Raw genomic sequence first — 16,299 nt, 5'->3', positions numbered from 1 at the left:
AGCCCAAAACAAAACAAGTGTTGATGAAATCTCACCATTCCCATTCCCCACAGAAGAAAAAATTCAAAACGATTGCTTCCACTGGTAAGGTCATGATCATCATGTTCTGGGACTGTGAAGATGTGATTCTTATTAATGTGATGCCAAGAGGCAGTACCATTAATTCAGAAGCATATGACAACACAGCAACAATAGTCAAGATGCGTTTCCGGCAACTTTGGCACTGCAACAACCCAAGAGATGTTTTGGTGCAACACAATAAAGCTTGGCCCCACACAAGTCTGAGGCTGCTGAACACACCCCAAAAGAGGGTTGGACAGTGTTACTCCATCCACCCTACAGCCCTGACCTAGCCCCTTTGGACATTCACTTGTCTGAGCCATCAAAGGATGCCATTCATGGAAGACATTTTAAGGACAATGGTGAGGTGATTCACACAGTGAAGCACTGGCTCTGCCACCAGGACAGACATTGGTACTGACAGGGCATACACACCCTTGTTTCATGCTGGAGGAAGACCATAGAACAGGATGAAGTTTACGTGGAAAAAATAGGGTGCATAGATAAAAATGCTGTGCATTACTTTCTAGGCAGCCCTCGTATAAACTCAATTGTAAGAGAGGAAAATAACAGGCATAAGTCCATTGGGGAAAGCTCCCCATGGTCACTCTTCTACAGGTGCTAGATCGTCAAATTTTTACTTTTATTTCACTGTGAGCACCAGTGTTGACTTTTCATCAAGTTGTAGTGTTACACATTTTTGTTGTCAACAATTTAGCAGGCCACATTTTCAGGCTTACTTTCACGAGTCAAAATCTTGTGCTATATTCACTTTACTGTAATGTTAACTAGCTGCTTACCTCATAGTGATTTGCACAAAATGTAACTTCATTGTAAAATAACATCACATATACCAAAACGAAATTATTTTGAATGTAAGTCCATTTATTTTCAGTATGGTGACACCATGACAAACATTGTGGTTGTACAATTCAGTGATTATGTACAAACTGGACGAGACAAAAGGTATAATCTAACTTGTTTGTTCCGTGGACCTGGAGAAGCTGTGGTTACATCTGGATACATTGGAGCTGGGTAATTATGATTTAATTTTGAATTTACTCTCCACAGTATTTGAGTTATTTGGAGCTACATTAATTGTTTGTTTGTTATCTTTATAGGTAGGTGTGATTTTGAAAAATTTTCTTTTTTTTTCTTTTTTTTTTTTGCATTATTTGTGTCCGGGGTTGATGTATTCAACCCTAAAATTTTAAACAATATTTTGAACCACCATATGGACTATCTCCAGTTTCCACTAGAATTCTGTATAGCCTAGTTACTTACTAGTTCTTAATTTTGCACCCCAAAAGAGTTAGTCATAAACTGTGTTAATTAACTTTAGAAGAATAAGGGACATTGACTATTATGATACCTCCAATGAGACCCTAAAATTTGTGGCCATGTAATATCAGTATGTAAAGTTCTCAGTTACATGTGTAATACATTATTAATTCATGGTATTTTTAACAGGCCTTTTTTAAGCATCACTAGATGTATAAAGTGTAAACTCAAACTTTAATACCTTCTATCCTATTTTTAATTTTTTTTAGAGATAATGTTCTCAAGGCTTGTCACCCACCTGCATAGTAATGCAGTACTGCATCAATCACAGTTTGGATTTAATAAGGGCTACTCTGTGGAAGCAGCTATTTCCGCATTCACTGAGCAGATAATATAACTTTAAATTATATGTGTCAGCAATTGGCATCTTTTGTAACATTAAAGGCATTTGACTGAGTCAATTATGATATTCTAGAAGAAGTATTTTGTTTTTATATGATAAATGGTTCAGTACATACCTCTTATAATAAACAAGTTCCAGAAAATTACACTAATATGTGAGAGTAGTACATATATTTTATGGGGTTCAGCACAGGCCCATTACTGATCTTGCTTTATGTTAATGATCTATCACTTTATTTGAATCAGGAGGCAGAATTACTAATCTTTTTGTAGATGATTCAAGCATTATAGTTAAACAAAGCAAAGAAACACCAACACAGAAAATAGTAATTTTTTTATGTTATTAGTTGGGTTTTGCAAAAACTTTGTTAAACACCATCCAGTATTACACTCCCAAAAGTATCTCAACCTCTTATTAATGTAATGTACCAACAAAAATAATAAATAGAGTAAGAACTTAAGAGTCCATATTGATGAAAACTTAAACTGGAAAAACTATTTACAAGAACTATGATAGCATTAACTTAAGATAGTTTTATCAAGACAGTAATTGCCAATTTGGGGCCTAAAATCAGTAAGTTAACATCTTTTGCATATTTTCATTCACTTGTGTCCTACAGGATAATGTTCTGGGATAGCTCCTCACTTGGGTAAAATGTACAAAAGAAGGTAATTTTAAACGTGTGCTGAAACACGTATAGGCATCTGTTCAAGCAATTGGGCATATTAACTATCGCACAACAGTACATTTATTCACTGGTGAAATTTGTTATTCCCAAACTGCAATTGATTGCAGGTAACAGAGATATAAATAAATACAATAATAGTAGGAAAATGACCTGTACTTTCCTCTGGTGAATGGCGGAAAATATATGACTAAAAAACTCTTCAGCAATCTTACCACGGAAGAACTGTTTTCAAATGTAGATTGAAGTCATTTTTTCTTGAAAAATTGCTTCTATTCCATAATGGTAGTCTCAATGGGAAATATGTAGTCAATTACAAACCCGTAAATGGCTAGAGTCTGCCATGATGTGTAACTGTTATGTTCTGAGAACCCAAATATTATGACCTCAATGCTAATGATAAATGGGTGGAAAGTTGGCCAGAGCGATCTGTCGCTGTAGGTATCTGGACAAGAAAGCAAAAGATTAGTTGACACAAGGGCACTTTAAATAAATATGATTTACTCAGCTTGTGTGAAAGAACTGCTACACTGTTGACTACTTGTGGCAGCCATGGCTAGAGCTATAAACAACGTCCTGATGTGGGTGAGCATCTGAGTACACTGAATATTTGCCAGTAGAGGTAGATATTAACAACTTGGTCTGTGTCCAAGTAAACTGAATGTTTGCCAGTAGAGATAACTATCAACAACTTGGTGTAACATTCAGCAGTAAATAGCAACACAGAAGTAATCTCAACTAGCAGCAATCTTGAACTAAAAGACTGGTGTTCAGGTGGCTATCACTTATAACACCATCCTGGTGGTCTTCATTGGTCAGCAGCCTGGAGGATCGTCATTGGTGGTAAAGTTCAAGGCACCAGCTGTCTCTTCAACCTTTTCAACTGAAATATTGCACATCATAGCATTTATTGGGAAATGCAAAATGTTATTAGGATCTCTGCAATGCTCAACAACAACTTACTTTCTTTTCTCTAAATTTTTCATCTCTCTTTCTCTCCTTAGCAAATTTCTCATAGCACATATTCATTCCTTCAGTGTATGATTATTATTATCACTGTTATCATTTTGTTACTTCTCCCACCTCATCTCCCTTACATCATGATGGGTCTAACTTGGCCTATGTTTACTTTTGGCCTGTGTTTGCCAAGTTCATAATGCTTTCATTTATCTCTGGAGGAAGTAACTCAAGAGTTCCAAAAGAATGTAATCGGCTTCAGTTTTTAAATTTGTTAGCATATCACGTGCGTTTCTTTCAAAAACTCTGTTATTTAAGTCTTGAATATTATACAAACACAATTAATGTCATTTTCTGATCACAGACTCCAAGGACAACAGCTGTTATAATATAATTATACAAGTATTATTCCTTCTTTTAATTAATGATTTCTGTTTACACTGATTATGAAACACTTTTCCAGCTCCTGTTAACACATTTCCAGTTGTATCTCAACCTACATTATGCAAAGAAATAACAGAATAAAACAATGTACAAACAACATAACATTTCCATAAGTGAAGAAACCATTTTTAATAACATGACTTTTTGTAGTCATAGATACTTTCTTTCTATGCAACAGCATCCACAATTGGTGAAATGGAAATGAACATTTCAGGTCTGGAAGCCCAATTCCAATTGAATATTTGCCTGCTGAAAATTCACTGAGTTCAAGGGTGAGGTTGCTGATTTTGTACCAAGGACGTCCAACAACAACAATTGCTGTTGGTGATCCTTTGACATTTCGTCTCGAGGCACAAGATGGTTACAATTATGTTACTGATATTTTTGCTACAAATGTGATAGCAAGAGATCCATACTCTGGACGATCTGTGCAACTTATTGACAGATATGGGTGAGTAGATGAATAATTTAGCTAGAACAAAACAAATATTTTTGTGTTAAATTCACAACCACTGTTCTAACAAAATTAGTACCAAATATAAATGCCCATGGTTCTATATATTCTGTGAAGGGGATGAATGTTATCCATGGCTCTTTTTGTTGTTCATAATTAAATCTTGAAATATGCCTTCCTTTTCAGGTGTCCAGTTGACAATTATGTTTTCCCAGGCCTTGATAGATCCAGATCAGGTGATGGGCTCGAGGCACGATTTAATGCTTTCAAAATACCTGAATCAAACTTTTTAGTGTTTGAAGCAACAGTTAGAACATGTCGTGATGGATGTCAGCCAGTATGTACAAACAAATTATTTTCCTTTTGTTGCAATTTTATGATTAAAAATTCGAGAAATTTGTATAGCTTGTATAGATAAGAGGACATTATCATGTGTTGACACTCTGTTTATTACATTCTGTTAAAGGCAAAGTAAAAGTAGACGTGTGTGTGTGGGTGGTGGTGGGGGGAGGGGGGTGGTGGTTTTCAATTGCACATTAAATAATGTGTGCTTCTCAAAAATTATGGTTATTGATAACAAATGGTACTGTTTCATCTGCTTACATATGTAGCCGCTGTGATTTTATAAGATCAGGCATGAGTCATCCATGAAAATGGCATGTTACTAACTTGCATGTTGTCCTCACTTGTATGTGGATCCATCTTGGAATGCTGGAAATTTGTGACCGAATATCAGCAGCACCACTAGAAACACCTGAAATGTCATCATGATCATGATCATAATCTGCAGCAGCAGCAGCAGCAATTCAACAGCCACTGCTGGAAAAAGGCATCCTTTAGACTTTTACATGCATTACGGTTGTTATCTAGATACATCATTGTTATTCCTATATGTTTTCTCGTGTTGTTTTCTGTTGGCTCATCATCTTAATATTTTTGTATCTCTTGAAATCCAACAAAGAACTTCCTTGGTCCATGTGCCATGCATTAACCTAGTTACACATCCTGCCCACCTCCATTCCATTTGGAGATAGTTACATCCTCCACTTCAGCCTGTTCCCTGTTTTCCTGTTACTCCCAGTAATTAACAACATGTATCTCTACATTGCTCATTCAGAAACTCTAAGGATGAGAATTTTTCATGTTAAAAGTATATCTAAAACTGCTATAAGTTAAAACTGGCAATAACACATTTTCTTTTTCAGACACACTGGATGCTCAGTTTTGCAAACTTGTTCAGTGCACCTAAAGCACATCAAAACACTTTATTCTTCTGTTTATTTTCTTTTTCTGTTTACCTGGTTGCTGCCTTTGACTGTCCTAAATACAAAATCTCAACAACAGATTCTATTGCCTGTTAACTTACACTTAACGTTATCATATTTGGTTCCCCAGAAATATGAAATTTCTTGAAAGCTGGGTTGGTTGGTTGTTTAAAGGAAGGGGGGGGGGGGAGGAAGGGACCAAACTGTGAGGTCATTGGTCCCTTTCTTGAAAGGCTACATTAATTTCATCAAGACTGTATACAGGGTTTATCACAATTAATAGCAAAAGCTGACCCAAGTATAAGTATACAATACTCAAAAGTACACACACAGTAGTAAATATGGGTTCACTACTGAAATGTTTGTGAGGTATTTATGAATGTGTAGTTATGAGACACTACTGGTTTCAGTATGAAATATGATCTTGGATAGCACAAATGTACTTTAAATGCAATTTTTTTCAATAACGTCTCCATGTGATTGGGTTTAAACATGACATAAACCCATATACTGTTGATGAGTTGACATATTGGCAGTGCTTCTCACTGAATGTGTGGTTGGGGTACTAGGTAAACATCTCACTGGACCTCACATTCTTCCAAGAAAACTTGATGTGTTAGGGAATACAGTATATGCACAATTCAACAATGGCATATTTTTCTGCCCATGTAATATGGCACATAATGCACAAATATGGTCCACAATATGTGATTCAAGTATGAACTGTTCCTTGATCTCCAAGATCATTTGCCTTCAGGTATCTGAATTTTTCTGTCTGGAGTTGTCTCAAAAGTTAATTGTACAGTACTTCAATTGATTTGGTTGAAGAGTTGGAGCAGCAGGTTCTACAATGTTGTCCAGCTTTACAAGATGATCTGAAGGTGTTTAAACTAATTAATAACTCACTGCAGGGGTGAGTGCAGTATTACATCCAAATGCAAGGATGTATATGGAACACTTCTTTCAACACGCTGACTACTTCATACATAGTGATAGATGCATCATCGCAACAAAATAAATTCCTAGCAACCAACCCTAAGCTTTGTGAAAATCGATTGTATGTTTGACTGATTTATTTTGCTGTTGGCCCACTTGAAAATGGCTATACAGCCAAATTTAGCCAATAATGGTTTACATAAGCATTATGTTCTGTAAATATAAAGTCTTGGCACAAGTAATATCTTCTTTTGTAAAATTTCCTTTTCAGTGTATTCACTGTACATTATTTTCATCTTAGTTTAGATGATTTTGAGGTCAGCTTTCAAACTCTGAGTGTTAAGTTCTTCCATTCATTGTTGAAGATCACCCGTACTTATGGCAAAACAGTACAATGTCATCACTAAACTGAAGATGGTTCATATTAATAGCATCAATAAATGGTCCTTCTTTTTCTTCTTCTTCTTGTATCAGTTAGAACACCTAAAAAACTTATTTCTTGATGCAATAATTTACCAACAGCCGTATGTATTGCACAAATTTATTTTATGAACTTCTTACTGTAGGAGTGCTGAAAATAGTTTTGATGGTATGGAACCTCCTTTCCAGCTTGCTCTTTCAGTTTTGAATTTTGAAGTAAAAATAAAGAAGAAAGGAAGATTAGGGTTTAATGTACTTCCAATGAGGCCATTAGAAAAGAAGCAACAGCTCAGACTGAGAAAGAATGTGCAAGTAAATGAATTGTGTTCCTTGGAACAAACCACCTCAGATTTCACCTAAGTGATTTAGGGAACCAATGGAGAACTTAAACATGGATGGTAACGTGGGACTTCAAACAGCTGTCCTCAGGAATATGAGCTCAGTGTCTTACCACTGCTGCATATCATTTGGTGAAATATGAAGTGACAAGTAGATTGACTTCTTTACAGGAAACATGACCAAATACTGATGGTAGTCTTCATATAACTACTAACAGAAAAGTTAAAAGCACTGCACTTGCTAACATATTCATCCTCCCAATCCATTATGGGCATGCAATAGATGTGTGTATCTTTACCTGTAGTACTGCAATTTTAATGCCTCTTGCTATACTAAGGCATTAAAAAACTCATCTCTTCATCAATGTTCATACTACTATGACTGGAGTAGATTGGAAACTTTAGCACTGCAGCAGCACAGCTTCCAACATGCCAAAAATACTACTGTAAATCTTCATGGTGTTGATATTTCAAATAATATGATGCAATAAAGCTCATGCAAGGAAGGAAGATTAGGGTTCAATGTCCTGAAGAGGTCATTAAAGATGGAACACAAGCTCAGACTGGACAAGAATGGGGAAAGAAATTAGTCTTGTACTTTTCAAAGGAATCATCCTAGCATGTGTGTTAAGAAATTTAGTGAAACTATTGAAGATCTAACTCTGGGTGATCAAACATGGGTTTGACGTGGTGTCCTGTATGCAAGTTCAGTATCTAACCACTGCACCACCACCTTCAATACGTAATCCAGGAAGTATTATCTCACAACATATCAAGAAACAGAAGTTCCATTATTTATATCAGCAGGGGCAATTTATAAGGTCCTACTGTAATGTTAGTGTATGACTTACGAAGTTGTAATTGTAATCATCTGAAGACATTAGAGTTATCTGCAAAACCGTCAGGGTTGCAACTGATTTATTTTATGAAATATCTGTAAAAAAAATAGTGTATTATTTGGGAACACACTTCAGGCCAAAAATAAAATGTGTCTTTCAAAAGAGAAATGTGTGAAACTGATCGGCTTACAGATCTGTAACTTCAGTCAGTATTATTAGATAATGTAATCCTGCATGTTCTGTTCACATTATAGTTCTGAGCAAAATATGAGACACTAGGCATTATATTGCAAGAGCATGTGTGTAAATATTTTATGGATATCATGGTAATAATATAAATTCCAAATCATTAGCTAAGTACTTCTAGTACTTAGCTACCTTGGCTACCACTACATATTTACAAAATAATGGCACCTTTATCTGTCTCCAATGTTAATGTGCAATAACTGCTCCATAGTAAAGTATTTCAAAGCTGTTGCACACATCCATAAGAAATAAAATGATAATCATGTGCAAATACACAAAGTTTAAATAATGAAATTGTGTTGAGAAATTTTGATTCAGGTATGGTTTCTTTTTGCTTTAATAGTGTTACATTACATATAGTATAAGTTATATTTCAGGCTTACTGCACTGGCCATTCTGGCAGAAGTGAACCATCATTTGGTAGACGGAAAAGGGATGTAACAAATGAAACAGGAGAAGTGGAAGAAAATGATCAATACAAAAATGGAACAGAAGAAGAGGAACAAGTTAGAGAGATGATAGAGGTAAGCTAATAACGGTTTTTTCACATCATTAAATTGCTTTTTAATGTTCCTGTAGAAAAAGAATAGCCATAAGATTTGCTTTAAATATAGCTACAGAGAAAAATTTTCCTGCTGCACCCATCATTATATAACTTATATTATATATTTACTTTCATGTGAATACTTGTCAGGTATTTGAATCACGACATGATATCCTTCAAGAGGAAACAGTTGAGCCACTGACTGCAAATATTTGTCTCACCAACCGGGAATACTATGGGCTAATGTCTGCAGTCATTATCTTCATGCTTGCTCTCATTGCTGTGGCCAGCTTCTCTGCAGTATGTTACAGGTAAGTATATTGGGGCAGCAAACTAATTATGAATTAGGAAGTGAGGAGAACTGCAAAAATTTACCTCCAGTTGCGTACTCACACTCACTCATGCATTCATGTCACCACTTATCCCCCCTCCCCCCATCTTCAATGCAATTAAACTTGGATGGAATTATGTAAAACTTGCTATTTAAAAAAATAATAAAAAAAAAATATGAAAACACATTTCTGGACTTAATGTACATGTTACTGGCAATGTCCAATCAAGGCACTGTCCAGAATGCCTAAGCAACTTGTAGAATACCTAGAATTTTTTGGCAAGATGTTTAATTTAATACCTTTCATAGCAAATGTATAAAATGTTTAGGAATTTTATAAAATGAAAACAGATGCAGACAAAGCATAAAGTTACAATGAAATAATATTTTCAAACTAGAAATTTTTATATTTAATGGAAACTAAATTAGAACATGAAAATTATCACAATTCTGTGTGTCTGAAAACTGGCTTATCCTGGAGTACATGTGTTTTAATAGTTTTTAACAATTACCTACATGTAATAAACAACTGAAAAAAACATTTTAACAATTATTACAAATGCATAATATGCAATAACTGAATCAAAACTTTGACGTTTTATGTACTTCAAAGCAGTACTTCTGTTATGCTTTATTTATTGTAACAAGCAGCAATACTGAAATGACGATTTGAGTTGCAAATAACTTTTCTTTTTAAAAACAAGCACTTGAGGTTCTGACATTTATTTTTGCACATCCACTTCAATTCTTGTCCATTCCCAGTAGATTGCCTTGTTGCAGCTGACCTAAGAGATACTTCTTTTTCCAATGTAATATCTTCAGTCTTTAGAAGATATTTCTTGCATGCTGTGAACTGTGACCTCATGTACAACTGCTTTAGAATTCCTTCTTTGGTACCTAATTTATAAAAACCATCATTTTTCACAAAAACCACGACAGCCAAAATGTTGCAAGCATATCCATAACCTTTATCAATTTCAGGAACTGGAACTATAACTGTAGATCCTTTTTCAGCTAATGTGAACAATTTTTCAAAGAAAATTTTCATTTTCTGTGCCTGAGACTAGAGTTTTTGATGAGTTTGTCTGACCAATAATGACTTTTTTGTTATTTTTGCAAAGGGAGCACGTAATATGCATACCAAACCTTCTCCTCCCATTTGAGTTAAATTCCTGCAGATAACGTGCATGTAGCATTCACAGAGTGGACATTGGCATGCATCCTGTGTCAGTTCTGAACAGACACAACAAATGAAATCTTGTATTTTAGATACTTGAGTTGATGTTAAAGTCATAGGTGTAATAAACTCATGGTGGGCTTCTCCTGAATTTTCACAGACATCTTCACATTCACCGGCTTTTTCTAATGAATCAATGATCTCTTCCAATTCTTCTTCTTTTGTAATACCATTTTAAACCCGTTGTGGCAGAGCTGACATGTTCAGTCCAACCTTTATTTTGCAGCCTAACAGAGCCTCGTATGGAGACTTTTTAATACCAGAATGATATGGTCAGTGTCTCATTAACTGGGTGAACCATAAACCTATGCTCCAATTATTATTTTGCTTGATCTGCATCCATGTTGTCAAGATGTTGTCCAAATTTTGGTTTATTCTTTCAGCATTTCCTTAAAAAAAATGTCATGTGACTAGGGCCACCTGTCAGGTAGACCGTTTGCCGGGTGCAAGTCTTTTGATTTGACACCACATCAGCGATTTGTGAGCCAATGGGGACGAAATGATGATTATTAGGGCAAATCAACTCCCAGTCCCTGAGCAGAGAAAATCTCCAACCCAGCCACGTATTGAACTTGGACCATTAGGATTGACATTCTGTGCCGCTGACCACTCAGCTGCTGGGGGTGGACAGCATTTCCTTGACTTTGGCTATAACAAGATTCTCCACATAAGATTTTCAGTTGAGACCAGTACTCTTATTGACAAACTCTCTCCTGGCTGACTGGGAGATTGGTGGAGCTCTCAGACCAGTGAATATATCAATTGAGTGGTATTCTACTTCCTCTGCTGTCTTTGTTCTAAGGACATTATGTGCAACAAACTTAATCATGTGATCCTGATATACTTGAATGAGTCACCATCTGGATGGTTTTGAAAATCAGGTAGGTCAACCTGATATTGAGAATTAATATCAGAAGAAATCAGTGGTTTTACTACTATGTCTTTTCTGCAGCCCTTTTGTTTCTGTGGACAGGGTTCACAGATTTGTATGAAAAGGTTTATATCATGATGAGCTATATTAACATATCTAATAGACAATTCCTGTATCATCCTGTCTTGCCCACCATGGCCAAAAGAAGAATGGGTCTCGTAAAGTATGTTAAACAACTCACCATCTGGTATATAAAATTTGGTTGCATCACATACTTCACTCAGTGCTTGCATCAATTTCTGTTTTCTCTGTGCATTCATTACAGTGTACTACCTCATTAACCAGTAATAATGAAGTTGCTTCTTTTTCACAGTCTCTGACGTTTCCATGTCTCTTATTATTTCCTTGTGGTGATCATCAGAGAAACACAATTTCTTCAGGAATTGCTCCTCATAATAACTCTCTATAAAATCTTTGTTTCATAGCATTTACACGATCATCGACCACAGTAGTTTCATAGTCATTACGTGCAGCCTCCATTTTACCGGAAGTGGCACTTTGGCACTCTGACACAACTGAACTCCATCCAAAGTGGACTAAAACTGTTACAACAGTGATGTCTGTAGAAGCTGTCAAAACATTTAAATTGTATTTCTTTCATACTTTGCCTGATACATAACTGGCATTTTATTAGATGTCTAGGCAAAGTGTTGAAAAAGATACATTTAATACCCTTCCTAATGATTTTTTTTGTATTCTATATATTGCCTAGGCATTCCTTAAAATGTCAGATTTCATAGTTTTCTGGTAACATACTTACTTACAGCATGTCTGTAATGTACAAATGGAGGTGTCACAACTTGGTGTAGCAAAATATTATTAATATATTAGCTCAAGCAGTACATCAGAGCATCTAGTGATGTGTAACACTGTTAATGATGATGTCTGTGATATCAAAAACAAACGTGTGCAATTCATGTTTCAAAAGTTATTTTCAGTGAGGTAATGGTCTGAGGATCGGAACTGTGAACATCAACAGACGTCACAAGAAGATGAAAAACATTCTCTATTAGGGAAAGCATTGTATCATGGTGATAGGGCTGAACAAAATTTTCTCAGGTTTCCTGTGAGGTCAAGTTCTTATACATATGAGGTGTAATTAAAAAGTAATTGGATTTTTTAAAGAATCTTTATTGATTCATCAACATCAACTTTGTTCCCTTCAAAGTAATCCCCCTCATTATATAATACAATTATGCCAGTGCTTTTTCCAGTCTTGGAAGCACTTCTGGAACTCACTTTTCAGTATGATGTTCAGCTCCTACAGTGATTCTGTTTTTATCTCATCAGTGGTGGCAAATGACATCCTTTCATGGTTCTCTTCAGCTACAGGAATAGAAAGAAGTCACAAAGGCCATGTCCAGTAAATACAGACAACGTAACAGTTTTGTTTTTTTGCCAGAAAATCATGAACAAGCATTGACATGTTAGCAGGAGCATTTTCATGAGACAATTTCCATGAGTAGCTTTGCCACAATTCTGGTTGTTTTCTTTGGACTGCTTCAAGCAAACAGTGCATAACTTCCAATTAGTATTCTTTATTGACTGTATGATCATAAGACAGGAACTCGTGATGCTCTATCCCACTGTAATCGAAGGAAACAGTGAGAAGAACTTTCACATGTGATTTTGTGCCATACCTGTATATCAACATTTCATCACCTGTTATAACCTTCTTTGGAAGTTTTGAATCATTGCCAACTTCATTCAGCAATTCCAGATCTTGTTTTTGGTTGAAATTCAACAGTTTCAGAACAAACTTTGCTGCTATATGTTTCATGCCCAAAACATCCAAAAAAAATTGCTCAACATGAGCCAAAGGATATGCTGACATCATCAGCAACCTCTCTGATGGTGATTAGGCGATTTTCCAGAACAATTTTCCTTACTTCTACCACATTTTCATCAGTAACTGATGTGCTGGGGCATCCAGGGTCGTCATAGTCTTCAACACCTTCTTGACCCTCTTTGAAATGTTTATACCACTTAGAAACTTTTGTCTTCCTCATAGCAGATTCGCAAAAAGTCACAGTCAACATTTTGAATGTGGTGCTGCACTTTATTCCATTTCTCAAGCAAAATTTAATGCAAATTCTCTGATCCATCTTCTTTAAAAGTAAAAATTCACCAAGAACACAAAAACAACAATAAACTAATTATTCAAAACAGCTAAAAATACAAATATACCTAAGGGACATGAGTAACAGCAAGACAAAATAATTTTGAAAATTAGGTTTACAAAGCTCATGAAATTAAAAAATTCCCATTACTTATGGATCACACCACATACATGTGTTTTCAGCTGTGTGCTCCTCAGTCATTGTCAAGTGGCAATTGACTTTCAGATGGTTTCAGGCCTCATCCTTAAACAGCCATAGTACTGGCTATGACATCACTGGTGCTCTGTCCATTGCTGTATAAGGCAATGTTTTCACACTGTCTGCCATGCCTGCTTTAAATTTGCAATGGCCAGGTTCCATGCTGTAACAAACTCCCATCTAACATTTATTAGGATAGAGGTGAGATTACATTCAATTTTATGTCCATCTTTCAATGCATGTTAAGCTACTGACTATTTCTCTGGATACGGTAGCTCCCAACACCTCTCATATCCAGATCAGCCTTATTCCATCGTGCACACAGTCTGCTGAGCAAAATATTGTCCACACACACATAGAACATTAACTTTCACAGGCTTGATGGATTGGCATATTTTAGGTCGAGGAGTGATTGATTTAGTGTTATGTCTTATTTGGTGTTATGTCTTCAGAAACCTTCTAATCTTCCCTGTCACTGAACCAGAGAATGGCCAAATTGCAAACTAGATTATGTCTCCAATCTCTCACTTATCATGTGTCTCGCTAATATATTTAGATAGTAGAGGATCCTTTTTCCTCTTACTATATCAATAATGAGCAGTTGCATTTTAAGCTGCTGTGGACACAAAGTTCTCCCTATAATGCATCGAGATACCCATAATAGTGCCAGTTCTTGCATTAATCAAGTTGCTTGGTTGTAAACTTACATATGACTTACCGGTATTTCCAGTTTGTCTCATTATTAGTTATAATATCCACTTTCATTGTCATATAATTGGTTTTAGAGGCACTATTAACAATTATTTCTATACATAGTTTGCAACAAATATATCAATGCTGAAATGTATGCTCATACATTGATTTTGCTGCCTAGCAGCAATTCTACCTTAAACTCTATTTTTTCTCTTTGTTGTTTATTTCTATCAGCAGCTGTCTCTACTATTAACTAACTGGTTGAACATTCTGCACATTTAAAACATCTTAATATACTAAGTTATTCTTAACTTACTTTTCATAGTTTCCCAATGTTATCAGCAAATAACATAATTTTGTTACATAGCATCTAGTCAATTGTCACATACATAATCTGAAACAATTAATTTCATTTCTTCAGAGATGATATATTCTTCCAGAGAGTTTACAGAAATATTATTTTTAATCCTGCTTCCTTTTCATGCCCAGTAAATAAGAGATCCCCTTCAAGAATTCAGATTCGTTTTTTCATGTCTACCTAGCTCTCTCTAATTACATTTACATGCATTTGATTTATAAAATGAATACTTACCAGCAAATTGAAAAAGAAAGAGGTTAGTAAAGATGTCATTTGTTAACAGTCAGATAGGAATCATACTTCATATTGATTAACAATTACAGAGATACAGAGGGCATTCATGTCGGTCCTCAATGCTTAAAGGCCATCCAACAAGTTAGAGAGGGATAAGTTTATATTTCAGCACTCATCATCAGTAGATATGCCACAGTGCTGTACAAATTGAGTCCAAGTTCCATGACCTGCAAAGTCTTATCTACTCTCTGTCTGCGTCTTCATGATTGTGTACATGGCAGTCTGCCCTCTTAGTAACTGATCTCATTGGAACATCAACTGACTAACACATTGTGTGGTTTGGAATGGAAATTTGGGTGGAGAGTGTGTTAGAGGAAATTATCAGTGATAGGTGTTTTCCTTAGATACACTAGTGAGCCAAAATATGGTGACCTCCTGCTTTATAGCATGGTGATCCACCTTTGGGTGCAACACAGAGCAATTTTGCATGACATGGACTTGAGAAGTACTTTGTAGGTTTCTATAGATATGTGACGCCAGATGTCTATACATAAGGCACACAGTTCCCACACATTATGGGCTGGTGGTTTTTGGGTGTTGAACTGGCATCTAGTAACATACCAGATGCCAGCCTACATCAATGGCACAATGCATGTTTCAAGCAGTTCTTTGTCTGGATGACAGCATATCCAGAATGACCATCAACCTAGTGCAGAAGAAATGTGATTGACCTGACCAGGCGACACATTTCCATTGATCCATGGTCCAATCTTGATGATCCTGGGCCCACTACAGTCATAACTGACAATATTGTTGAGTCAACCTGGAATACATAGAGGTCATCTGCTGCAGAGCCCCATGTTCAACAATGTGCACAGAATGGGGTGCACCAAAACACATATGCCTCTACCAACACTGTACTCTGTCATCCGATCAATCTCATTCCAAAGAGCAGGTGCATCTTCAACCTCCACTATCTGTGATGAAGCATTTATGTCCAACACTGTCACCAATTTGGGGTTTCGCTGTCCTTCAACCACTTTCCATAGATGCTCACAATGGAAGTAAACAAACAGCTGAGCAGCTTTGCCCCTTCCAAGACACTCATTCCCAGGTGCCAGACTACAGCAATCTGCCATTTGTCAAAATAATTTTTGTCAATGGATTTCCTGATTTGTACCTGAATAATGATAATTAAATACTACAGCTGTATTGTAATCCAACGTCGACAATTCAAAACATGCTAGCAGTTTTGATGCCAAGAAGTGTCATCTTCAGGCAATTCTCTCTAATGTACAAACCACAATGACAAAGACCAGCAGAGT

At 36.0% G+C, this 16,299-nt stretch overlaps 1 protein-coding gene across 1 annotated transcript in view; it reads left to right on the top strand.

Moving 5' to 3' along the window:
- LOC126298861 (uncharacterized) overlaps positions 1–16,299 on the top strand; it is a 148,615-nt gene that overhangs the window by 120,708 nt on the left and 11,608 nt on the right. The window contains exons 14-18 of the mRNA XM_049990370.1: positions 956–1,095; positions 4,045–4,281; positions 4,471–4,621; positions 8,706–8,852; positions 9,023–9,183. Of these exons, the coding sequence (XP_049846327.1) occupies positions 956–1,095; positions 4,045–4,281; positions 4,471–4,621; positions 8,706–8,852; positions 9,023–9,183 (836 nt within the window). The remainder of the gene's footprint in view (positions 1–955; positions 1,096–4,044; positions 4,282–4,470; positions 4,622–8,705; positions 8,853–9,022; positions 9,184–16,299) is intronic.

The sequence above is a fragment of the Schistocerca gregaria genome, chromosome X (genome assembly GCF_023897955.1).
Source record: "Schistocerca gregaria isolate iqSchGreg1 chromosome X, iqSchGreg1.2, whole genome shotgun sequence".
Lineage (NCBI taxonomy): Eukaryota > Metazoa > Arthropoda > Insecta > Orthoptera > Acrididae > Schistocerca > Schistocerca gregaria.
The sequence above is the reverse complement of the archived record's forward strand: the minus strand, read 5'-3'. Positions and strand labels throughout refer to the sequence as shown.